At 38.7% G+C, this 25,956-nt stretch overlaps 1 non-coding gene, 1 pseudogene and 3 gene segments (V, D, J or C); 4 read left to right on the plus strand and 1 right to left on the minus strand.

Annotated features, from left to right (window-relative positions):
- Window positions 1-2,002: 2,002 nt before the first annotated feature.
- On the minus strand, window positions 2,003-2,110 carry LOC131837427 (U6 spliceosomal RNA). The gene has a single exon (XR_009356038.1). It is a non-coding gene; the product is annotated as a U6 spliceosomal RNA (small nuclear RNA).
- A 498-nt stretch (window positions 2,111-2,608) lies between these two features.
- LOC131837196 (T cell receptor alpha variable 14/delta variable 4-like) lies at window positions 2,609-11,571 on the plus strand (annotated as a pseudogene).
- A 104-nt stretch (window positions 11,572-11,675) lies between these two features.
- On the plus strand, window positions 11,676-12,214 carry LOC131837197 (T cell receptor alpha variable 9-2-like). The segment is given in 2 exon segments: window positions 11,676-11,757; window positions 11,880-12,214. Coding segments are annotated over 2 exon segments (381 nt in total).
- Window positions 12,215-18,585: 6,371 nt separating this feature from the next.
- Window positions 18,586-19,267, plus strand: LOC131837198 (T cell receptor alpha variable 22-like). The segment is given in 2 exon segments: window positions 18,586-18,715; window positions 18,903-19,267. Coding segments are annotated over 2 exon segments (417 nt in total).
- Window positions 19,268-25,075: 5,808 nt separating this feature from the next.
- On the plus strand, window positions 25,076-25,956 carry LOC131836334 (T cell receptor alpha variable 13-1-like). The segment is given in 2 exon segments: window positions 25,076-25,187; window positions 25,351-25,956. Coding segments are annotated over 2 exon segments (366 nt in total).

A 25,956-nucleotide genomic window follows, 5' to 3' on the forward strand; every position in this document is an offset into this window, starting at 1 on the left:
GAAGGTGATGATGCCTAATGTCTTCCAGACAGAGTATGGCAGTGGAGGTGATGAGACCATCAGCCCAAACCAGGTTTTAGTAGAGAAGAAGGGAAGGAAAGAAAGGAGGAGGAACACATGTACCTGACCAAGGAAAAGAGAGGCCAGGGACATCTGCCCTTCTTTTTTCTTCTAGTAAATCAGGTGATAGACTCAGGTTGATACTTGACTTGAAAGCTTGGGGGCAGAAACAGAATGGAGGAAGTGGCTTATGTCCTCAGCAATTAAATAGATCAGTTGACTTTCTGATAGTAAGAACTCAGGGGAAATAGCTTTCAGTGCTCAGGAAACATGGTGAGAAAAAATGTTCTTGCACTGAGGCTTCCTAACGATATAGATAGAGAGGTGACACTGGGAGGGAAATCCTATTGATTTCTCTAACTCCTGTTTTGCAACTTCTCAGAGAGAGCCTCAAATCATGGAGTTGGGAAAATGTATAGGAGAAAGTGAAGATGTACAAAAAATAATAGAAAAATCAATGTCTATTTTGTAGTGCAAGACTTTGCCAGTATTATTTCAATCTTCTTTAGTTACTATCTCCTTATTTGCAGAGTTTACGAATGAGCTATGATCAGAATATTAATATATTCCCTTAAATATTCTTGGTTAGTTAATTTTTATTTCATTGGTTTAAAATGAATATTTTATATTTAAACCTGTGTAAATGTAAATGCATGTGAATATGTACTTTAAAGTATTCAAAGGATATATAATAAGAGTTTTATTAGACTTCTGAGAAACACAGTAGACTAGGGGTGCATGGCTGACTCTGGTTTGAGCTGGAATTCTGGTTCTTCAGGTTGTAAGTTCGAGTCCATTTTGGGTAGAGATTACTTAAAATTGAAATTTCAAAAAAATAAAAAGTAAAAATTAATGGTCGATTAATAATACATGCTTACCTCTTGATTTCTCTAATACTCTTTTTTTGAATCAACTATTTATTTGAGGGAGAGAGTGCGTGAGCACAAGCAAAGGGAGAAGATGGGGGAGGGAGAAGTACACTTCCCACTGAGCAGTGAGTCCAACAGGGGGCTGGATCCTAGGACACTGAGATCATGATCTGAACTGAACTTAGAAGCTTAACTGAATGAGCCACCCAAGCCCCTCTAATACTCTTTTAGAACTTTAGCAAAGCTATCCTTTAGGGCAGAAAGCTGAAAACAGAAAGCAAAATAAGAAAGAACCTATCAGCAGACAGTGCCATCAATAATTTAGAAAATGAATAGTATATGGATAGGGGTGAACTTGCATGAGAGACTAAATAAAGAGAAACCCAGGCCTGGTGTAGAAGAACCTCAGTGTGTGCTGTGCCCTCCAGAAAGGGTTGGGGAAAAGGAGCACCACGTATTTTTAGATAATTGAGGAATACAGCATTGCCCATGTTGGTACACATGTGTGTGTATCACTGGTGAGCACATGTGTATGTGTGTGTTGTGGGTATTGGGGCAGAAGGAACAATACAAGTAGATGGAGTGGTCACTTTGTGTCTCAGAACTGAGCATATGATGCTTGGAAGCTTATTGTGGTTCAGCTGAGGTAAGGGAAAAACATAAATTCAAAGGACTGATAACTTATGACCAAAATTTGGTGTCTATTCTGGACTTTCTGAACAGAGCTGAGCTGAGCTGTGGAGAAAAAACAATGAGAAGGAGACCTTGGTGAGTGGATCTATTGTCTGGGGGCTACAGCTGAACCCTTCAGCAAAGAATGATCAGATTTTTCTGCTTTTGGCTCCAACATAGGCATCTGAACAGAAATAGGTAGTGAGGAGGAACACAGGCATAACAATAGGTACATGGAAAGAGCTACAGTGATTGGTCTAAACTCTTTGCCTTCTTATCATAGTGTGATTTATTTCTACCTTAAGTAAATCACAGAGTGTGAACATACATGACTCTTACACACTTTTCTCATAATTCTTACACTTTATGTTGTTTACACAATTAATTACAAGCAGTTTATTAAAATTATGGAATGCTTCAGGAATTTGCATGTCATTCTTGCACATGGGTCATGCTGATTTTTCTCTGTTTCATTCTAATTTTAGTGTATGTGCTGCCAAAGCGAGCCCTACCTGTCATATTTTCAGTAAGTGCCATCCACCCACTTTTATCACGGATGCAATGAATAAACATATCACAGTTCACTAAACCATCGATCCACAATCCTCATTTCAATATAAATTTCACTTATGTTTATTTTCAGTTGCAATGTTTTTAGTTACAGTTGCTTAATGCCTGCTGGGTGCTGAATGCAACTGATGAATTGTTGAACACTACATCTGAAACTAGTGATGTACTATGTGTTGGCTAACTGAATTTAAATAAGAAGTTGCCTAATGAAAATGGATGTGGGGTAGTGAGACTCTCAGCTAGAACGTAGAGAATTATGACAGGACCCACACAACTTGCTATACCAGGAAACCCCTGTTTCCCGATCTGGGGCCACAGCAGCACATAACCAGCAATCCTTCCCTCACCCAGTCAGGTTCTTCTCACAGTGCTGAGCCCTGAACTTGAAGAGGAAGAAGACATTTTCCTTCTAGTGGGAGAAGTGGGAGAACTCAAACATGTTGCTCTACAACCTTTTCCAGGTGGTCATGGCTTCTGTGTGGCTAGGTAAGGATGGTCCCTGTGGGAATGTGTCTCCTCTCTGACTTAAAATCCAGAGATGTAGGCAGGATCTTGTGCGTACCTTGGGAAGGAGGGATGACAGTGTGTAAAACAGAAGTTCTTTGTGCCACATCATGTATTCCAGAAGTCTCTGATTCTGTGTTATTTTCCCTTCAGGATCCAGTATTGATCAGAAGGTCACTCAAGCCCAACCAGCAATGTTAGTGCAGGAGAAGGGGACTGTCACTCTGGAATGCACATATAACACCAATGGAACATGTTATAGTCTTTTGTGGTACAAGCAGCCCAGCAGTGGGGGCAACGATTCTCCTTATTCGTCAGGATTCTTAACCAGCAAAATGCCACTAAAGGTCGCTACTCACTGAATTTTCAGAAGACAAGAAATTTCATCCAACTTGTCATCTCAGCTGTGAAAGCTGGAGGACTCTCTAGTGTACTTCTGTGCACTGAGAGAGGCCACTGTGAGAGTCGTGATGGGGGAGGTATACCCAAACCACAGGGCTCATGTTGATGTATCTCCCTACAGTAAGGCCCAAGGGGGGGCAATTGTCATCCCAGACAGGAAGTGGCACAGGTGCAGGCTTAGAAGGAGAAACTCATTCTAAGAAAATACCACTCTAGATAAGAGTTATCATGCATAAAACAGTTCCTAATCCCTGAAAATTTGTGCTGAAATTATTTATTGAAGACTAGAGTAAGCACAATAAATAATTTGTCATTTTGTAGTAAGATTTAGCCAAAGAATTGGCTAAGAAACGTTTGGCTCAAAGTCAGCAATAGTTTGTGTTAATTGTTGGAGTTTTCAAATCAGTTTGTTCAGTAAATATTTATTGAGCTTATATTATTGCTCAAAATATTATTGAGCATATATTATGTTACAGACATTGTTAGAGTAAGATAGACTATGAAATGTCTCTTGGATATATATATATATATATATATATATATATATATATATATATGTATACACATCATGCATATGTGTATATCTATACACATACATACAAATGTGTATAGATATGCACATCATGCTATTTTATACCATTTAGTGACAGTTTAATTAGGTTTGTTTGCTGTGAGTCAATTGTACTCCCATTTAGTTTCCAAGGAGTCTGCTCTATAGCAAAGTTTTCTTCATTTTGTCTTATTAACACCACTAGGATGCTTGTGCTCAGTTTGCATACAGGAGGTCTACCTGATTTGAACCAGTCTTATCCACAAATGCTCATAATTAGGGGCTCTAGGGGGACACTGTGAAGGACAGAGTGTGAATTTGCCCCTTTGTCAGCTCCTGCCCTTCACTTCATCCTTTCTTCAAAGGCATTTGTTGTTATTTCACCTTCCTTGTTCCAGCGCTTATAGCATCTCCCTCCCCATTCTGTTTAATTTACGTTGGTGAGGCCACTTTGGAAAACACTGTGGATGTTCCTCAAGAAATTAAAAATAGAGCTACCTTACGACCCAGCAGTTGCACTACTAGGCATTTGCCCCAAAAGATACAGAGGTAGTGAAAAGAAGGGCCACAGGCACCCCAATGTTCATAGCAGCAATGTCCACAAAGGGAAAACTGTGGAGGGAGCCAAGATGACCTTCAACAGACAAATGGATAAAGAAGATGTGGTCCTTAAATACTCAATGGATTATTACTAAGCCATGAGAAAGGATGAAACCCTACCATTTGCATTGACATGGATGGAACTGGAGGAGATTATGGTAAATGAAATAAGTCAGATGGGAAAAGTCAATTATCATTTGGTTTGACTTATTTGTGGAACATAAAGAATAGCATGGAGCACATTAGGGGAAGAAAGGGAAAAATGAAGGGGATGGGGAATCAGTGAGGAAGACAAACCATGAGAGACTATGGACTCTTGAAAACAACTGAGGGTTTCAGAGGGGATGAATTGGGGGTTGGGTGAGCCCAGTGATGGGTATTAAGGAGAGCACATATTACATGGAGCACTGGGTGTTATACGCACACAATGGATCATGGAACACTAAATTAAAAACTAATGATGTGGGATGTCCATTATCACCACTGCTATTCAACATAGTACTAGAGGTCCTAGCCTCAGCAATCAGACAACAAAAGGAAATTAAAGGCATCCAAATCAGCAAAGAAGAAGTCAAATTATTACTCTTCACAGATGATATGACACTATATGTGGAAAACCCAAAAGACTCCACTCCAAAACTGCTAGAACTTATACAGGAATTCAGTAAAGTGTCAGGATATAAAATCAATGCACAGAAATCAGTTGCATTTCTCTACACCAACAACAATACAGAAGAAAGAGAAATTAAGGAGTCCATCACAGTTACAATCGCACCCCAAACCATAAGGTACCTAGGAATAAACCTAACCAAAGAGGCACAGAATCTATACTCAGAAAACTATAAAGTACTCATGAAAGAAATTGAGGAAGACACAAAGAAATGGAAAAATGTTCCATGCTCCTGGATTGGAAGAATAAATATTGTGAAAATGTCTATGCTACCTAAAGCAATCTACACATTTAATGCAATTCGTATCAAAGTACCATCCATCTTTTTCAAAGAAATGGAACAAATAATTCTAAAATTTATATGGAACCAGAAAAGACCTCGAATAGCCAAAGGAATATTGAAAAAGAAAGCCAACGTTGGTGGCATCACAATTCCGGACTTCAAGCTCTATTACAAAGCTGTCATCATCAAGACAGCATGGTACTGGCACAAAAACAGACACATAGATCAATGGAACAGAATAGAGAGCCCAGAAATAGACCCTCAACTCTGTGGTCAACTAATCTTCGACAAAGCAGGAAAGAATGTCCAATGGAAAAAAGACAGCCTCTTCAATAAATGGTGCTGGGAAAATTGGACAGCCACATGCAGAAAAATGAAATTGGACCATTTCCTTACACCACACACAAAAATAGACTCAAAATGGATGAAGGACCTCAATGTGAGACAGGAATCCATCAAAATCCTTGAGGAGAACACAGGCAGCAACCTCTTCGACCTCAGCCTCAGCAACATCTTCCTAGGAACAATGCCAAAGGCAAGGGAAGCAAGGGCAAAAATGAACTATTGGGATTTCATCAAGATCAAAAGCTTTTGCACAGCAAAGGAAACAGTGAACAAAATCAAAAGACAACTGACAGAATGGGAGAGGATATTTGCAAAGGACATATCAGATAAAGGACTAGTGTCCAGAATCTATAAAGAACTTAGCAAACTCAACACCCAAAGAACAAATAATCCAATCAAGAAATGGGCAGAGGACATGAACAGACATTTCTGCAAAGAAGACATCCAGATGGCCAACAGACACATGAAAAAGTGCTCCATATCACTGGGCATCAGGGAAACACAAATCAAAACCACAATGAGGTATCACCTCACACCAGTCAGAATGGCTAAAATCAACAAGTCAGGAAATGACAGATGCTGGCGAGGATGCGGAGAAAGGGGAACCCTCCTACACTGTTGGTGGGAATGCAAGCTGGTGCAGCCACTCTGGAAAACAGCATGGAGGTTCCTCAGAATGTTGAAAATAGAACTGCCCTATGATCCAGCAATTGCACTACTGGGTATTTACCCTAAAGATACAAATATAGTGATCCAAAGGGGCATGTGGACCCGAATGTTTATAGCAGCAATGTCCACAATAGCCAAACTATGGAAAGAACCTAGATGTCCATCAACAGATGAATGGATCAAGAAGATGTGGTATATATACACAATGGAATACTATGCAGCCATCAAAAGAAATGAAATCTTGCCATTTGCGACAACATGGATGGAACTAGAGCGTATCCTGCTTAGCGAAATAAGTCAAGCGGAGAAAGACAACTATCATATGATCTCCCTGATATGAGGAAGTGGTGATGCAACATGGGGGCTTAAGTGGGTAGGAGAAGAATAAATGAAACAAGATGGGATTGGGAGGGAGCCAAACCATAAGTGACTCTTAATCTCACAAAACAAACTGAAGGTTGCTGGGGGGAGGGGGTTTGGGAGAAGGGGATGGGATTATGGGTCCATTTGGGGAGGGTATGTGCTTTGGTGAGTGCTGTGAAGTGTGTAAACCTGGTGATTCACAGACCTGTACCCCTGGGGATAAAAATATATGTTTATAAAAAATAAAAAATTTAATTAAAAAAAAAGAAATGCCAATAAAATAGAAAAGAAGGAAAAAAAAACTAATGATGTACTGTATAGTGACTAACATAATGTAAGAAAAAGCTATTAAAAATCATCTATATTTAAAAACAAAAAAAGCACATTTTCTTGCCAACAGGTGAATCAGTTTGCACATTTACCAGCCCTCCTTTTTGATCAATGTTCCACATTCCAAAATCTTCATTCCCTCCATTTTCTTCCTTCCAGTTCTAAGTCCAATGACCTAAGGCATTAAAATTGAATGGTAATAGATGGTTGATAATTGGTCTTGCATCAAACACCCTCTTATATTTGTTTGGAAGGCATATTTGCAGAGTAGAAATCTTAAGTATCTCCTCAAGTTTCTTTAATCATAGAATCTGACCATTTTCACATTCGTTTTTACCACTTGAGTATATTTTGAGTGTATAGTTCAGGGTTATGAAATACACGTACATTGTTATTCAATCAGCAGCACCTTTCATTTCTAGAATCTTGTCATCTTAAAAAACTGAATATTTGGACTCATTAAACAATAACTCTCCTTTATTCTATTCCTCCACCCCTTCAGAACTACTATTCTGCATTCTCCTTCCTTGAGCTGAAGATCTTTAGCTCTCATAGAAGAAGAATTATGTAGTATTGGTCATTTCTCAAAATTTCATTTGATGTACTGCCCCCATGATGCATCCACTTGCATCATGTGTCAGAATTTCTTTACTTTTTAAGGTTGAACAATATCTCTGTGTATATAATGTACCATTTTATTTAACCATGTTTTCTATGTGTTGATGGACTTTTGGTTTGCTTCCAATTTTTGGTAGAAACTGAAATTCAAAAAACCTCAATATTTTTGGAAATATCCAAATTCTTTCCATTTTTGAGTACATATCAGAAGTGGAATGCTGGGTCATAAGGTAATTCTATTTTAAATATTTGACACATTTATATTGATTATTTGGAAAAAACTATACTCTAGACTGCATTATCACAAAAAAGTTTCAAGGAACAGAAAAACAGAGTGATCACTAGTGATGAATGGAGCTCTACTATATTGGTGAATCACAAAATCCTAGAGGAGTTTGTCACTCTAGCTACAGTGTGTTGCTTCTTTCAGGTATGAATAATTGGTCCAGATGGAATGGTGAAGCCACTGGTCAGCTCCTAGATACATTCTGAGTATCCATTATTTCTTTCCTCATTTGGTAAAAGATCTAAACTTGCAATTATTGAATTGTTTTTAGTAGTTCCATTTGCATAAATAAAGAACCTGAAAAAGACTCTCTTAAAATATTTCAAAGGCTTAGGAAGAAGTCTTCTGCTACCCGCTATCTTTCTCTGAAATTTGACAATCTATACTGTCAAAAGGAAGTAACAGGCTTTTGCTATCCCAGCTCTGTGTTGTAATCTATTAGCTTTGCCATGAACTTTCTTGATACTTTTGAGCTTTGTTTCATTTTTGTATACTTATTATTGTAAATTTACTATTAGCAGTAAATTTATTATTAGTAGTATTATTAGTATTTTGTTATGACAATTTATCAATAATATACCCAGAGAGATTGACAAGTAGCAGATAAGCAATTTAGGAGGATAATCTTTTCTTTTTTTTTTTTTTTTAGAGATTTTATTTATTTACTTGAGAGAGAGAGAGTGAGAGAGAGCACAAGAGCAGAGAATGTCAGAGGGAAAAGCAGAATCCCCATGGACCTGGGAACCTGATGCAGGATTGGATCCCGGGACTCCGGGATCATGACCTGAGCCGAAGGCAGTAGCTTGACCAATTGAGCCACCCAGGTGCCCCAGGAGGATAATCTTAATAGGTACAGAAAAGGCAATTGACAAAATTCAGATCCATTCCTGATTAAAACTCCCAGCAAATTACACAAAATTGAAGGGAATTTCCTCACCTTAAAAAAGGGTTTAACAAAAAATCTTCATCAGATGTCACACTTGATGGTGAAAGCTTAATCTCTTTTTCCTTAGTTTCAGAAGTAAGGCAAATGTTTTGGCTTGGCCACTTGTATTTAATATTGAAGTAGAGGTTCAATCCAATGTAATAAGGCAAGTAGAAGAAACAAAAGCCATACAGTCTGGAAGGGAAGAAGTGAACTTCTCTTTATTACCAGAAAGCACATTTGAGCAGAAAATGCAAGGGAATCTACAAAACAAAATGAAAGAAACTACTAGAACAAATTGGTTTAAGAAAGTCAAATGTACATCTTCCGTGTGATCGATCCATTCTACTCCCAGCTATAGGCCAGGGGAAATGAAAGGATAGGTCTATAAAAAAAATCTTATATGCAAATGTTCATAGCAGTTTTGTTTGTAAGAATCTGCTGGGAGTACTCCATACAGCCAGCAACAGGTGGATAGACCAACTGTTTTATAGGCGCACGAGATACTACACAGCAACAGAAGGAAACAAACTCTTGATAGTTATGACTATGGAAGAATTTTTAAATAATTACATTGTGAAGTACCAGATAAAAGAGTACATATAATTCCATAATTCAAAATTATAAATTATTCAGACTAAAGCATGACAGAAGTGTTCCCTGGAATGGAAGTGGGGTTGGTGAGGATTGAGGGAGAGGTTGCAAAGAGACATGAGGAAACTTTTGGGATGATGCATATGTTCATTATCTCGAATATCTTGAGTGCTTCACAAATACAAATGTCAAATTATATAGAATTGTCTAATTGGTGCAGTTTATTTTAATGTAAAATATGCATTAATAAAAGCCATTACTTATCCACATTTACTATGCAGTACCTTCCCTCAATGACGAGCAAGTCCTCTGTGTGACACAGAGTGCAAAATATTTCTCCTGTAGGTTTTCATTGGCCTGAAGTTTTTTCTAAAGTTATGGATAGGGATGCCTGGGTGGCTCAGTCCATTAAGCGTCTGCTTTTGGCTCATGTCATGATCCCAGGGTCCAGGGACTGAGTCCTGAATGAGGCTCCTTGCTCCGCGGGGAGTCTGCTTCTCCCTCTGCCTCCTGCTCCCCCTGCTTGTGCCCTTTTTCTCTCTCTCTGACAAATAAAAAAAGTAAACTGTTTAAAAAACTAAAGTTACAGATGATGGTTTTCTGCATCCATGTACTATATTGTTTATTTTCCTTCTTAAAAAAAGATTTTATTTATTTATTTATTTATTTAAGAGAGAATGATAGAGTCATAGAGACTAAGAGAGAGACACAGAGAGAGAAAGCAGATTCTGAATGAGTACAGAGGCCCATGCAGGACTCTGATCCTGAGATCATGACCCTAGTCATAACCAAGAGCTTGAAGCTCTACCAGCTGAGCCATCCTGTTGTCCCATGTTTATTTTCAACCATTATCATTCTAACCTCCTAGGGATTTCCCCTGAATATCTGAATACAATTTTGCAGGGGTTTGTCCCAAATTCCTTTCTAGTATAGTTATGTGCAGGACTGACAAAATGATTTGGAAGGTAGAGGGGAAGCAAAGGGACACGTGAACCCAAACAGTATCTAGGCCTGAATTTCTTACTTCTCTCTGCATTTGGGAAAGTGTTTCCATATTGGTTCTGGACTCATGAACCTCCCTGATCTGAATCTCTGGAGACTGGCCTCCAGGATACAGCTTGGGCTAAGCTTCCATCTATGTGTTTAGAGATAAATGTTTACAGGACTTTACAGGAGATGTGTCCCTTTCTAGAACTTTTTCCTGATAATCCTGATTTCTTACCTTGTGGGAAAATTATTTGATTAACGTTTGGCAACAAAATGTGACAGATGGATGGTAATAGAAAGCATCCTTGAGGTTAAACTTGCTAAGAGTATAGCACTAATATTTTTGGCTTAATTCATATACACTAGTCACCTGATGTTAGAGTCAACAAAATATTGAAAACTTAATTTCAGACAATTCTATATGGATTTAATGACTCCATGTATGATGTTTCTTCTGCCCATATTTGCTATTTTTCACTTTTTAATTATTCTGAAAATCAGTTATATTTGACTATTAAAATGGTGACTAAGAAATAGTGTGACTTCTTTTGAAAACTTTTATTTAAAAATAGCATTTCTAGGGGCACCTCGGTGGCTCAGTGTGTTAAAGCCTCTACCTTTGGCTCGGGTCCCGATCCCAGGGTCCTGGGATTGAGCCCTACATCGGGAATCTCTGCTCAGCAGGGAGCCTGCTTCCCCTCTCTCTCTGCCTGCCTCTCTGTGATCTCTGTCAAATAAATAAAATCTTTAAAAAAAATAGTATTTCTAGCAATTGCTAATAGTTTAAAAAAAGTAAATACAGTATTTCAATTAAAGGTCATTTGTTCATTATTTTTGTTTGATTTAGAAAACATTTAAAGAATACTAAAAAAATGACAGTCACAGTTCTAAATATTGGGTTAAAGTGTCCAAAACACAGAATCAGTCACCAATGATTTGACTTCCTCTTACTTATTCCATATTCAACTCAAATCTCATTTCTGGCAGTCAGTGGTTTTTGGGCTGGTCCACATGGATACATGAAAATATGAAGTACTGTAGTAAGATGCTTTAAGAAGTTTGTTACCCTCCCAGGCACAGAAATGCCCCAGGATGCTGTGTTAAATAATTCCATATCAGGCAGTGTCTTAAGAACAAAACAGACCTAATAAGTCAGGATTGCTGTTGTTCAGATTTCCAAGGGCCACCTGAAGCCTGACATGTGCCTCATGATTTCAGGGATGAAACAGATGGCTGACTTGGGGAGGATTCTGACCAACATGCACGCATTTTAGTCCCTGTCCACCAGGGGGTGCAGCTTCCTACCACAATCACATTTCCTGTGTGAAATGTGGGCTTCCACTGATCATTTCTCTGTCACTCCAACCTTCTCCATGTTAAGAATGAAGAGCATTATTTAGGTGACACTCCAGAGATGAAGTGTTCTCCAGGCTTCGTGACTGTGGTACTCTTAATGCTTGGTAAATACAATGCTTCTTAGTATTTGAATTCTTTCTTCCATGGTGTCAGTTAAACTTTTAACTATTATTTATCCATGAGTTTTGTGCCCAAGGTGATACAGATCTCCTTTCTCTTTCCTCAGGACAAATCCGTGGAGACTCAGTGACTCAGATGGAAGGCCAAGTGACCCTCTTAGAAGAGGCTTCTCTGACTGTGAACTGCACTTATTCAGCATTAGGGTCCCTTACTCTTTTCTGGTATGTCCAGTATCCCGGTGAAGGTCTACAGCTCCTCCTGAAATCCTTGAGGGGCAAGGAGAAAGGAAGCAACAAAGGATTTGAAGCCACCTACAACAGCGAATCGAAAGCCTTCCACTTGGAGAAAGGCTCAGTGAAAGCCTCAGATTCAGCTGTGTACTACTGTGCCCTGAGTAACACAGTGACGGGGACTGTAGGGGGAGCTGAGCACAAACTCTGAGCAGAACAGGGGCCTGGATGCTAAGCATCTCTGCCTGATCCATTCTGGTTCTAGCACAGTCTGTGGTTGTTAGTCCCACAGTGTCGGGTTGATACAAAATCATACAGACAACTAGAGCTTAGGAACCAGAAGTAACATTCCCCAAATTCAGGTGTTCCTTAGTGACACTGAAAGTAGTTTGATGCCAAGAGTTCCTCAGTCAGGGTGTAACTAAATTAAGGTAAAACCACATAATAATGAAGTGGTCTTGTGCTCATCCCTGGAGTGAACGTCCAGCCCCACAAGTTGTTCATTGCACCCTGGTGGGAGTTCCTGTGTCTTATGATACTTTTAGAGAGACACAGTGTGACCAAGAAGGTGATGATGTCCAGTGTCTTCCTGACAGAGTATGGCAGGAGAGGTGATGGGAAAGCTTCAGCCCCAAACCTATGTAATGGGTACATGTTGGCCAGAATCCTCCCCAAGTCACCCATGTGTTTCATTCCTGACTTCATGAGGCATATGCCAGTCTTCAGGTGGCCCTTGGAAATCTGAAGAACAGCAATCCTCACCTCTCAGGTCTGTCGTTATGATCACGGGGTCAGGGACATCAGTCGGAGGGGCACAGAAGGAGGGAGAGAGAATCTCAAGCAGATTCCTCAAAAAGTATGGAGCCTACATGGAACTTGATCTCATGAACTGATCATGACCTGAGCAGAAACCAAGAGCCAATCATTTAATCAACCTATTGAATCACCCAGGCACTCTATGGTCTTTAATTTAATAATTAAATTATTAAACTTAATAATCCCCTTATCAGTAGATTTTATAAATGAGCTATGATCAGAATATTAATACAGAATATTAATGTAATTTTCTTATATATTAGTCATATATTCTTGGTTTCAATTAATTTTTTTGTAATTGGTTCAAAATATAAACTTTTCTTCATACCTTTATAAATATAAAAGCATGTGAAAATGTACTTTAAACAATTCAAGAGGGTATACAATAGAAATTTTTCTCGGACTTTTAGATAAACATTGTAGTCTAGGGGTGCCTGACTGGCTCTGTGGGTAGAGCTCAGACTCTGGATCTCATGGTCATAAATTTGAGACCCATGTTGTGTGTTGAGAGTACTTAAAACCTCTAAGGAAAAAAAAACCATTGTAGATTAATAATACCTGTTATCTCTTGATTTCTCTAAAACTGTTTTAAAAAAGATAGTGCAGATACTCCAAAGGACAGAAAGCCACAAAAACAAAGAGAAAAAGAAAGAAGTTATTAGCAGTCAGTAACATCAACCACTTTTAGAAAATAGGCTCTTTATGGAGAGGGGCACACTTGCAGGAAGGGCTAGATAAGAGGACACCTGGGCCTACTGGGAAAGCACCTCAGTGTGTGCTGTGCCCTCTGGACAGTGTCAGGGAAAAGAAGCACCACATGATTTTTGGTAATTGAGGAAGATGTTGCCCACATTGGTGCATGGGTGGGTGCATGCATGTGTTTGCATATATTGAAGTTATTGAGGTGGAGGGAAGTAAAATATGTGGACCCAATGAGGCAATTTTCCAAGTCACAGAACAGCTATGCATCCACGACTCTATAAGAAACAATGATCATCTTCTAAACCCAGCAGAAAATGGGATTTTGTTCTTTGAGGAATTGAGAAGAGGACATAAAACATTTTCCACAAATATTGTGCATTACAAAGTTTTTTGATTTTTGCTCACCAGCTCACCAACTTTTCTTTACTTAAAGATGTTCTTCTGCTCCTGCCTCTAATCCCTGGCAACCACTGGTCTTTTTATTGTCTGCATAGTTTTCCTCTTCCAGAATGTCCTATCTTGGGTGTCAAACAGAATGCAGCCTTTTCAGATTAGCTTCTTTCACTTTGAAGTATGCATGTAAGGCCCCTGGGTAGCTCAGTGGATTAACCATCTGCCTTAGGCTCAGCTCATAATCCCAGAGTCCTGAGATCAAGTCCCAGGTCGGGGGGGGGGGGGTAATCTCTGCTCAGCAGGGAGCCTGCTTCTCACTTCCCTCTGCCTGCTTGCTGCTCCCCCTGCTTGTGCTTGCTCTCTCTGTCAAATAAACAAATAAAATCTTAAAAAAAAAAAAAGAGGAAAATACACACGTATATTTATTGCATGTCTTTCCATGGCATGATAGCTCACTTCTTTTCAGCACTGAATAAGATTCCCTCGTGTGGCTGTACCATAGTTTACTTACCCTTTTTTCTACTGAAGGATGTCTTGGTTGCTTTCATGTTTTGGCAATTATGAATAAAGATGCTATAAACATTTCTGTGTTGATTTCAATTCTTTTTGGTAAATACTAAGAAGTGGGATGACTGAACCATATGGTAGTTCTATTTTATACTTTTTGAAGAACTTCTATACTGTTTTTCATGGTTACAACATTATGCATTGCCTCCAACAGTGGACAAGTGTTCCAACCTCTTCATATCCTCAACCACACCTGCATTTTGTGTTTTTGAAAATAACATTAATTTTTTTGAACGTTAAAGTATGCATTGCATCAAGGAATTTATTGTAAATGTAGAGACAAATACATTGAGATAGTCATCATTAAAGAGGAACTAGAAAATCACACATTTCAAGTATTTGCTTTTTTTCTCCCACCTTCAATTTGTGGCTAGTACCAACATTTTATTATATTTTATTCTAAAACTATTCAAATTCAATTAATTAACATATAATGTATTATTAGTTTCAGAGGTACAGGTCAGTGATTCATCAGTCTTATATAACACCCAGTGCCCATTATATCATGTGGTTTCTTTAATGCCCGTCACCCAGTTACCCCATCTCTCCACCCCAATCCCCTCCAGCAACCCTCAGTTTGTTTTCTATGATTATGAGTCTCTTATGGTTTGTCTCCCTCTCTGGCTTCATCTTGTTTTATTTTTTCCTCTCTTCCATGATGATTCTCTGCCTTGTTTCTTATATTCCTCATATCAGTGAGATCATAAGATAATTGTCTTTCTCTGACTGACTTACTTCATTTAACATAATACCCTCTAGTTCCAAACATGTTGTTGCAAATGGCAAGATTTCAAATGTTTTGATGGTTTTGTAATATTCCATTGTGTATATAGAACAATAGTTTTAAGTTTTGATTCAATTCAATAATTTCTTTTTATCTATGTTTTGATTGCTGATATATTTGAACTTATTTCTAATGTCTTGGTTTTGCTCCATATGCTTTCACTTCTTTCTTCTCTTTCCTTTTTGTTGCACTGATAGAATTTTCTTTTTTTTTTTTCCTGATGATTTGGGAAAAGTAAAGTACCTTTCTGTTTCATTGACAATATCCTCAAACTGTAAGTGTGTGTACATGTATGTACAAGTGTGTACATTTTTTCTATGTTTAATTTTATTCTGTAATATTGTAATATTCCTTGTATATACCATGGCTTCTCCTTGGGTGTGCTTTTTCTCTTGCTGATTTACTGTATTTAGAAAACCTCAGTGGCTGATTGAAGCAAACTATACATTATCTCTATATCAGGACAGAATTTCAGAAAGAGTTTATCCAATGAGCTGATAAACTCAGTTTTAATGCACATTAAGAAAAACATAGAAATGAAAATCTTCCAGCACAATAATGAGAACATGAGTTCTCTTCATTCTTCTTCAAGCCCTTTGTCCCTGACTTTCCTCCACCTGGAGTAATTTTCACCTGCCAGCCTCAGGACTTATTCTTCATTTCCTCCTAGTCTCTGTTCCTAGAAAAACATGTGCTTAGGTGAGGAATGCTTATAAGGTTTATTGTAATGTAGTATTTCCTAGGTTAAATAAGTCATATTAGCCTTTAATCAACAGAGGAAAAGATGTATAGATGGAAGTAAATCCACAATATGGAATGTAATGAAAACAGGATGTATATGGGTTAATATAATGAGACCTACAAGATTTACTATTGAGGTTATAAACAAGAAAGGTATACCCTAAATCAATATTTATATTATAATAAAATTTAAATAAAATGCTGTGTATTTTCTGTTGATTCAAATCTAGTAAAACATCTGGAAGCATCAACCCCAAATTGTCAAGATGAACAAAGATACAAGATAATAAGTGATGAATGGGTCAGAATTGAGAGTGGTAGTCAAAAAGGATTTTACTCTACAGGTAACGTTTTATTACTTTTAATAATTCACATATTCACAAATTTCTCCTATTGTTAAAAGTAATGAGAATCATAAAAGCCATCATAAAGGCTTATCTGTGTTCTCCTTCCTTCTTGTCACCAAAAAGGGGAAAGGAGAGATGACCACCTTTTTCATAACATTATGTCTGTAGACCTTAACTATATGTATTCCTCTGGGGTCACATAGTTTTTAGTTTTCATTTCACTTAGTGTCCTATTCTTTGACTCTATTATAATTATATATATTTTCATCTTCCCCTGTAGATGATAAACTAGTATGTGTTCCTCTTTTGTATATTTTATTTATATATGTATTGTTTTCACTTTATTTCCAGTAATTAACATACAATGTTACATTAGTTTCAGGTGTATATATAGTGATGCAAAACTTCCACAGATCACCCGTGCTCATCAGGAACAGGGCACTCCTTCATCCCCTCATTTATTGAACCCATCTCCCAACCCTATCCATCTGGTAACCATCAGTTAGTTCTGTTTAATTGAGTTGTTTAATTGATTTATTTTTCTCCCCCTTTTTTCCCCTTGCTTGTTTGGTTTGTTTCTTTAATTCCACTAGAGTGACATCATATGGTAGTTGTCTTTCTCTGACTGACTTATTTCCTTCAGAATTATATTCTCTAGCTCCATCCATGTCATTGCAAATGGCAGAATTTCATTTTTTATGGTTGAATAATATTCTATTACACTTTATATATTCTGAGCATCTAGGAAATTACCCCTTTGTAAAAGCTCAATGAATACTTCTGGATTTCTTTTGAATTCAGGTAAAGAAATAAAATAAATAGCATAAGGTGAGATTTATGAAATTATTTTCTGATCTCAATTTCCATGCAATTGCATTTTAAAGTTGGATTTGGTTTTCCTGTAATCCCCATTGAAACTAGGCAGTTACCTTCTTTTCTGGCCATCTGCATTTCCTTCATCAGGAAGATTGGAATGAAAGGGGCTGGGGATTTGTGTCTGCTGAATGGCTTGTTCTGTTGTCTTTGCCACCAGTTCTGTTCCTCTAGGGGCACTCTAGACCTTAGGAGAAGCAAAGACTTTGTGATGGTTGGAAAGTTGAATAGTTACAGAGAACAGAAATCATGTGAGCCAGTCCACTTATAGATAGCAAAGATAGGGGAGAGAGAGAACAGGGTTTTTTGTAAAGACCCTCTCAGGTGTTCAGTTCTGCCATTGCATATCAACTTCAGATATCTGGAGGCCATGTCTTTAGAAATCCATTACGCAGATAATTCTTCACAGATACCAGGATAGGAATATTTCTGGGCATTGTGAGTATGGAAATTCAACAGAAAATATCCCATTATCTGCTAATATTTCTGGGCATTGTGAGTATGGAAATTCAACAGAAAATATCCCATTATCTGCTGTCAATTGTTATGAATAAAATCACCCAAATTTACTGGCCTTGAAACTATTTCAATATCCATCTATTCTACCTTTTCATATATCTCCACTGAGAGTGGAGGGAAACAAAAATGAAGAGAAGAAAGGAAACAATAAGGAACAAAAAGAAAAGGAAAGGGAGAGGACAATATTGACTTTGACCAGCAATGTGTGGCTGGTCAGACTGAGCTCTGTGGGTGAGCATGGTGTCTAGCAGGTGCACAGGAGAGATGGAGACGTGGAAATTACATCAGTGAGGACATTAAGCACCACATCCTATTCTACACTGACCACATTCTGGTAGGAATCATTTTCTTTACAGATGATGACTGTCTGACTTGGTTTCTAGAACTCTTTTGATAAATTGTATTTACTTCTACAATACTGAGTGGATGCTATCAGATAGTTTTCCTTTATCAGTATTCTTACATAACTGAATGCTCACATTGTCTGTCAAACTATGCAGTTTAGGGAATGGAGTCATTCTTCCCTATGATTCTTCAAGGTTCTGGATAATCCCCAATAGACTCTGACTCTTCTCGAAGAATCATTCACCTTTCTTCACACACCAACCTGCACTTTTCTTACATAAAGTGCTATAAGGAAAAGAAAAAAAAAAAAAAAACCTTACATCTTCCTACATTGGAAATATTGCTCCTACCTGCTTGCACTGCCCACAAGCACAGTTTGGGAGAGATTCCTGTGCACTGTTATAGGGCCACTGTGGGCGGAGTCTCAAGTTCCGTGAATGACTGAGCTGAGGTGCAATTGGTGCTCAGTGATTCTGGTGGGAAGGATTCACTGTAAGAACACAATTCCTCTGGACCCAAGACTACACTCTACACAGTAGGGCTGAAGGCACCCCATTAACTAGACAAGGAATCATGAGGAGACGCTGGGGAACTCTGCTGGAAATCCTGTGTCTCCAGATTTGCTGTGAGTGGGGGCGTTCCAGATGGGGCTGGGGAGTGGTCCACAATGCACAGTGATGGGAGGAGCTGACACTGAGCTCCTAGAGTCCTATATCCTCAGAGGTGTGTCTTAGGATATTTTACACATTTTCAAACTGCATCAGTGACTCTCCAGTGATATCATTTGTATCTGTTTCCTTCTTTCCACACAGGGGTGAAAGGGATGAATGTGGAGCAGACCCCTTCAGCCCTGAGCCTCCAGGAGGGAGCCAGCTATACTCTGAAGTGCAATTTTTCTAGCAGTCCATACAGAGTGCAGTGGTTCCGACAGCATCCCGGGGACAGCGGCCTCACCCAGTTGTTTTACATAACTTCAGGGATGCAGCAGAGTGGGAGGTTAAACTGCACAGTGAATACTAAGGATCGGTCCAGCACCCTCCACATCACGGCATCCCAGCTGGAAGACTCAGCCACCTACCTGTGTGCTGTGGAGGCACAGTGCTCTCTGGTGATCTGCAGCCTGCACCCAAACTGCAGCTGTAGTTTGGGGCTACAGCCCCTCCACCCACTTACCTAGGGCAGGCCTTTGCTCCCACTGCAGCCTTTGCATATTTTCAGATTTATGTAACTGTCTTTTCCCTCCTAAAATTAGACCTACCAGTGCTCTCATTTCACTTTCTTCCCTTGCTCTTTTTGTTTCAAAAAGCCCTTTGCAGGTAAAAAGCTCTACCATGGAACCTTTGGAGAAAGTGACAGAGATGCCCATATCCAGTACCCTGTTAAGACAAATGTCCTGAAACCTAGCATATAAATTATATATAAATTACTTAAATGGAAAACCCTCAAAAAAAAAATAGATGGCCATGAACAAAGGATGTGACACAATTTTTAAGTTTCCTGTAGGTTATTTTTCAGTGAAATGTAAAGAGGCCATGTAGAATGTTTTTTCAAGTCTATTCAGCATTTTTTTTTCTCCTGGAAATTAGAAATGTAATAAAATAATAATGTAATAAAATAATAATTAGAAATGTAATAAAATAATTCACTCACTCTACTTATCTTATTAAATTTATTTTCTTTATCAGTAAGTAAGATAAGACCCTGTAAACAAGTACTTTCATTTTATGCATGAATAAATGGAGGATTTTAGAGCATAATTGACTTAGTGGAGCTCATATTTTTCCAAAGTTTGTGAATCTGAGGTGACATGAATGCATATCCTCTGAGTACCTGATGTAGAAGACCCTACAGAATCACAAAATCTTAATGATTTCTATTGATCATTTGTACATATTTGTTAACACACCACTGACAGAAGTCACCATTTAAGTCATTTCTAAATAGCACCTTTCATGGGCAAGCTCATGGATATATTCATTCTCTTCCATGCAGATCATTGCTCTTCCTTTCATTTTGAATGAATCTATTTTCATGATCTTGTAACATCATTCCCAGTTTGGAAAAGGGAGCAGAAATCCTCCAGGACAACCCTGAAAGAACCCTTGTTGTTGTGGCCATAGACAAAGACTGCTGACCCCAACCCCAAAGTTGAAACTTGCATGTGGAAAATTCTAGCACATACTGAGTTCCAGCCTGCACTGGTTTTTATGTTGATGAAAGGGCATTGATAGGAAGGCCTGTGCCCCTGAAATTTCAGATGAATGTAAGTTGTCAGACTACTAGAAGCTAGGAGCAGAGCTAGCTTCTGGATCATGGGACCTGAGTATTTACACAGCCTCCAACTCTCCCAAGGTGGTCAAATGCTGTGCCCTCATTGTTTTGAAACTAATACTAGTTTTATCTTTGTACCTGTCTTTTAAATGATAGTTCCATAAGTGGGAAGAACAAGTGCCTGAGCAGAGAGATATGTGGGCAGCAGGACACAGGCAGGAACACATGCAGATTCAGGTTCTGGGTCACAGCAGGCTGTGTGTGAGCTGAGCAGCTGGCAGGGCCACCTGTGGTGTGTATGCCTGCTTTGGACTAGCTGGGGTTTTGACATGCAGCCAAGGGTGTAGTAAGTTTTGTTGGGAAATTACTACAAATTGAAAGTGTATACCTGCACATTTCAAGAAAGCAGTTTGGTAGTTTTTTTACAGAACTAAACATACTCTTACCATATTATCCAGCAATGGCCTTCCGTTGTATTTATCCAATGGGTTTGAAAAGTTATATCTACACCCAGACTTGTACACAGGTGTTTTATAGAGGTTTTTACTTCCAAACTTGGAAGTAAGCTACCTGTCTTTCAATAAGTGAATGAATAAATAAATTGTGGCACATCCAAACAATGGAATATGATTTGGTGCAAAAAAGAAATGAGGTATGAAGCCATGAAGAGATAGGGGGAAACTGTATGCATTTTACTAAGTAAAAACAACCCATCCGAAAAGGCTATATAAGGTATGATTCAGACTCTATGGCTTTCTGTAAAAGACAAAACTCTGGAGGCAGTAAAAGATTGTTGTTGCCAAGGGTTGAGGGGAACAAGAGGTATCAGTGTAGCTCAAAGCATGTTTAATGTAATGACTTACTCTCTATGATACTACAATGGTGGATACATATTTTACACATTTGTTCAAACCCATAGAACCTACAACAGCAAGAATGAACTCTAGATAAACTGTGGGTCACCTGATATGGAAGCATAGGGTCTTCCACTGTGAAAAGGTCATGGGGAAGTTGATAATGGGAAGGTGATACCTGTGTGGGGTCAGAAGATATACAGGATACCTCATGTCCTCCTTTTTCTTTGAACCTGGTTGTGATGAAAAGAAGAAAATCTTTAAAAAATTAAATGGGGGAAATTAGAAGGGGAGGTGAACCATGAGAGACTATAGACTCTGTAAAACAATCTGAGAGGTTTGAAGCGGCGGGGAGTGGGAGGTTGGGGGAACCAGGTGGTGGGTATTAGAGAGGGCACGGATTGCATGGAGCACTGGGTGTGGTGCAAAAACAATGAATACTGTTATGCTGAAAATAAATTTTTAAAAAATTAAATGGGAGACATGGGGAACTAATATGCATGAAGAGTTAAAGCATTTTAGATAAATGATTCCCATAGAATCATTGCCTAATGATATATTTTAACCTGTTTTTTTTTTGTTTGTTTGTTTGTTTTTTGTCAGAGAGAGAGCAAGCAAGAGCGAGCACAGGCAGACAGAGTGGAAGGCGAGTCAGAGGGAGAAGCAGGCTCCCCGCGGAGCAAGGAGCCCGATGCGGGACTCAATCCCAGGACGCTGGGATCATGACCTGAGCCGAAGGCTGCTGCTTAACCAACTGAGACACCCAGGCGTCCCTTAACCTGGTTTTTGAATCTAGTTTCAAGTTTTCGTTTTGAGATGATCTCAAAAATTGTAGAGGCATCCCTGGTTGGAAATTTTGAAACTCCAAACTAAGGATTCAAAGAGAAAGCCAGACTCCATAAAGCAATTAGGCTGTTTTTAAAAGTGCATCTCGCTTTCTATATTAGTCAGCTCATCCACCTCCCCTAGGTTGTCTCAACTGCAGAGATTCTTTCTTTTTTCATACAGTACATAAGTTATATGTAAAAGATATTTTTAAGAAATTGAAACTTCAGAAGATTTTCCTGCTTACCCATGTTGGTCATAGTGCACGCTCATTTCAGTGCCTGTAAAGGACTCCACTCAGTGAATAAATTCCCATTTTATTCCATGTTAATTTGGATTTATTTCTCCTTGATACATTAGTAATCTCAGAGAAGAAACGAAAACCCACATAGGATCTCATCTCACTCTGCTGAAGAGGACTCAGGGTAGGTTGGGATCAACCTCAGACCCACTAGATCACAAGTGGTTGTGAAAATGGTCCTGGGGTTGCATGATGCAGGCAATTTCACCCAATCTGACACCAGTACATATTGCATACAATCAGTCATCAATAAAGATTTGCTTCGTTTTATAGCATAGAAGAAATTAAGAGCTAGAAGGGCCATTAGAAATTCTTGAGTCCAACTTCTTTTCACACATCCTGACTGTTTCCAAGATGACTGTATGGAAAAATTAGGTAGTGAATGAGCTGGAGGAGAAAGACACTGTGTTTCCTAATTTCCTCTTTAGCATTCATTCCCCTGCCTCCTTCCTATAGAACCATCGTGCTGAGTAAAGAGAAGGTGTCTAATGCAATCCCAGGCATTTATCTTTGTGATTTGGGTCTGAGAAAGTTGTGGTTCCAATTTGAAACCCTGAATGGAGAGTTCCAGTTTGTGTAAATGTCTGAGCCCTTGGGCAGGAAAGGAGACTCAGGCTGAGCCACTGTGATTTTACCAGCAAACTCATGCATCACCGACTGTTTTTATAAGAGTAAGCCAAAGGTGATGGCACCATGTGAAGACCTACATGTATTTCTAAGGACTTTCCTTAAAAAAATATATATACATATATACATATATACATATATATGTATATATGTATATATGTATATATGTATATATGTATATATATTTTTTAAATATCCCATTTGGGCATCCCTTGAAGGCATGATGAGCGAGCATAATGTGCATACTCACACATTGTCTGCAAAAAAGATCACTGGAATTGGAAGATTTGCAGAGCTGGCAGTCCATGAAGCTGGTAGATGAAGGTTTTCTAGGCCAACACTAGGATCATACTAAAACAAGAGTCTATGAAATAATCAAGGAGCTGGAAATTTTGCATAAGAGATGGCCTTATCTGTACAATAGTTAATTAATGGAAAAGTGTTATTATAGTAATGGTCATATTCAGACCTTTACATTCAGTTCTAATAGTCATGCCTAAAAGGTACAAATATTGACCTAAATAATCTCTGTTGGAGAAGAGGGAAATTTACCCAGAGAAGTGTGAGAATTCTTACTTTATGGAGAATGGGTGAAAGAATGGAAAACTCTCAGAACCAAGAAATTTTCCATACATAAAAACACATTTCATATATACACATATATTAATATATTGAGTCGATGTTCTGATAGCTGTCTTTAAATCTTTCAGGGTAGAACAGGTAGAAGGAAGAAGAGTTGTATTTTTTGTCATTTGAGAGGCTCCATGAGTAGGAATCATAGGAAAGGGGATTCCATTTTTTGGAAATGAGGTAGTCTTGGTTTCTCAGAGACCATTTCTCTTGATCAGTTCTTTAGGACCAGTTTCCTGTTGGTACCATCCTCCAGCACACACAATATTTATGATTTCTTGGATTTTTTCTCACAGAGGTCATCAAAAGATTCCAAGAAATTCATACGAATGAGAAAGGGGTTTTAGAAGAGAGAGATAATTCTGGAAACTCACAGGATTGGAGAATTTTATTAATGAGTCCTGAGGCAAGAACACTGTAGTGGAGTTTAGGAGAAATATAATGGAATATATATGGAATGTGAAGCAGTGTTGACCAGGAAGTGGGAAGCATGACAAGATGGATGGCTAATACTTTAGCAGAAATTCTCCTTAGGCTGTGAGTCAGTAATTACACTGGATGACATGCCATGTATTTTGATTTGAGAAAAGGAAATCACCTCAAGGATAAACTTACATGTGGTTATATTTTCTGAGTTTACAGCTTGATATTTTCTCAGAATTTCTACTGAGATTCTACTAAATCTACTGTCAGATTTCTCTTTACAAATTAGTGCAATATTAGGTCAAAGAGTTTCCTATAGTTGAAAAAGTAGTAACAGATGGAAGTTATCCCTGCTCCCTTATCATTTATATTTGGTCCTTTACTTTTTGTCATAGTCATCTTAACTGAAGGGATAGTCCCCGTTTTGACTGTTGGTACTGTCATTCCTTTGGAAAAAACAAGGTCAGGCAACACCATCCAGGAGGAGCAGAGCTGAGATCAGAGGCATTTGAAATATCAAATGATCTCTCTTACTGTAATCTTTGGTAACATTTACCTTTTACAAAAGGGTTTTCTCCGTAATAGACAATTGAGGATGGGAGATTTGGTGGAACAGAAAGGAAGTAAATCATGATTTCTTCCTGATTTCAAACATGTACACCAGGACCATCACTGAATAAATAGCAATAGCATCTACCTCTTTCCAACTTACTAACAGTGACTCAGCAGTGTGCAGGCATGTAAAGCTTGATCTCCACAACTTACTGTGCCCTTCATCGCTGAACTAAGATATAATTTGCTTGACCGATTGTTGCCTTGATGCATGTGAGTCCCTCAGAGACACAGGCTAAGAGAAGAACATTTTCCCAGCAGAGTTCAGTAGAGCTGTGACCACAAGATGGCAGTGCACCTGTGCTAATGAAGAACACGTGGAGGGTTCATCTTAGTGCATCTGATGGACTATATCATGGTAGCAGCAGAGCCTTTTTCTTATTGGCTGGTAGACAATGTGGGAAGTTACTCTGTTAGAGGAAAGAAGGGATGGCTTGATAAGAAAACGAGCTGGGCTGGCTGGAGGCTGCAATTCTGAACCTGAGTTTAAGTGGCAGGAACCATGAAGACATCCATGGGAGCTTTAATCATGTTCTTGTGGCTGCAGCTGAACTGTGAGTTGAGTGTTTATGGGCCCCGAAGTATATTAGTGGATATTCTTCAGAACTCAAGATTGGCTTTATTCATGTTTCCTTCCACTGGTGTAGAAAAAAAGCACTCTGAAGTACAATAACCTGAAATCTCTCCTCCTTTCTTTGACCTTTTCTTTCTGCACAGGGTTCAGCCAGGGAGAGAATGTGGAGCAGCATCCTTCTACCCTGAGTGTCCAGGAGGGAAGCAGCTCTGTTATCAACTGCAGTTTTTCAGATGGTCGTTCAGACTATTTCCCTTGGTATAAGCAAGAACTTGGAAAAGGTCTCCAGCTCCTTATATACATTCGTTCAAACATGGCCACAAAAGAAGACCAAAGACTCACAGTTTCACTGAATAGGACGGCCAAACATTTCTCCCTGCACATCAGAGACACCCAGCCTGAAGACTCAGCTGTGTACTTCTGTGCAGCAAGCACACATTGTTTCCCAGGCACCTGATGCCTGCACTCAAACCTGGGACTGGGGCAGCCCCCTCTCCTTTGACATAGACATTCAAGGATGGGCTTTGTCCTATTGTTTGTCTGTACATGGAATCTAATGTTTTATTATTTTCTAAAATTTAAATTCAGTTAGCTGTCATATAGGACATTATTTGTTTCAGGTGTGGTGTTCAGTGATTCATCTGTTGCATGCAACACCCAGTTCTTATCACATCACATGCCCTCCTTAATGCCTATCACCCAGTTATCCCAGAAGCTAATATTTTAGACATTTAAAACAAATTATATAA

This window comes from Mustela lutreola, chromosome 7 (genome assembly GCF_030435805.1).
Source record: "Mustela lutreola isolate mMusLut2 chromosome 7, mMusLut2.pri, whole genome shotgun sequence".
Classification (NCBI taxonomy): domain Eukaryota; kingdom Metazoa; phylum Chordata; class Mammalia; order Carnivora; family Mustelidae; genus Mustela; species Mustela lutreola.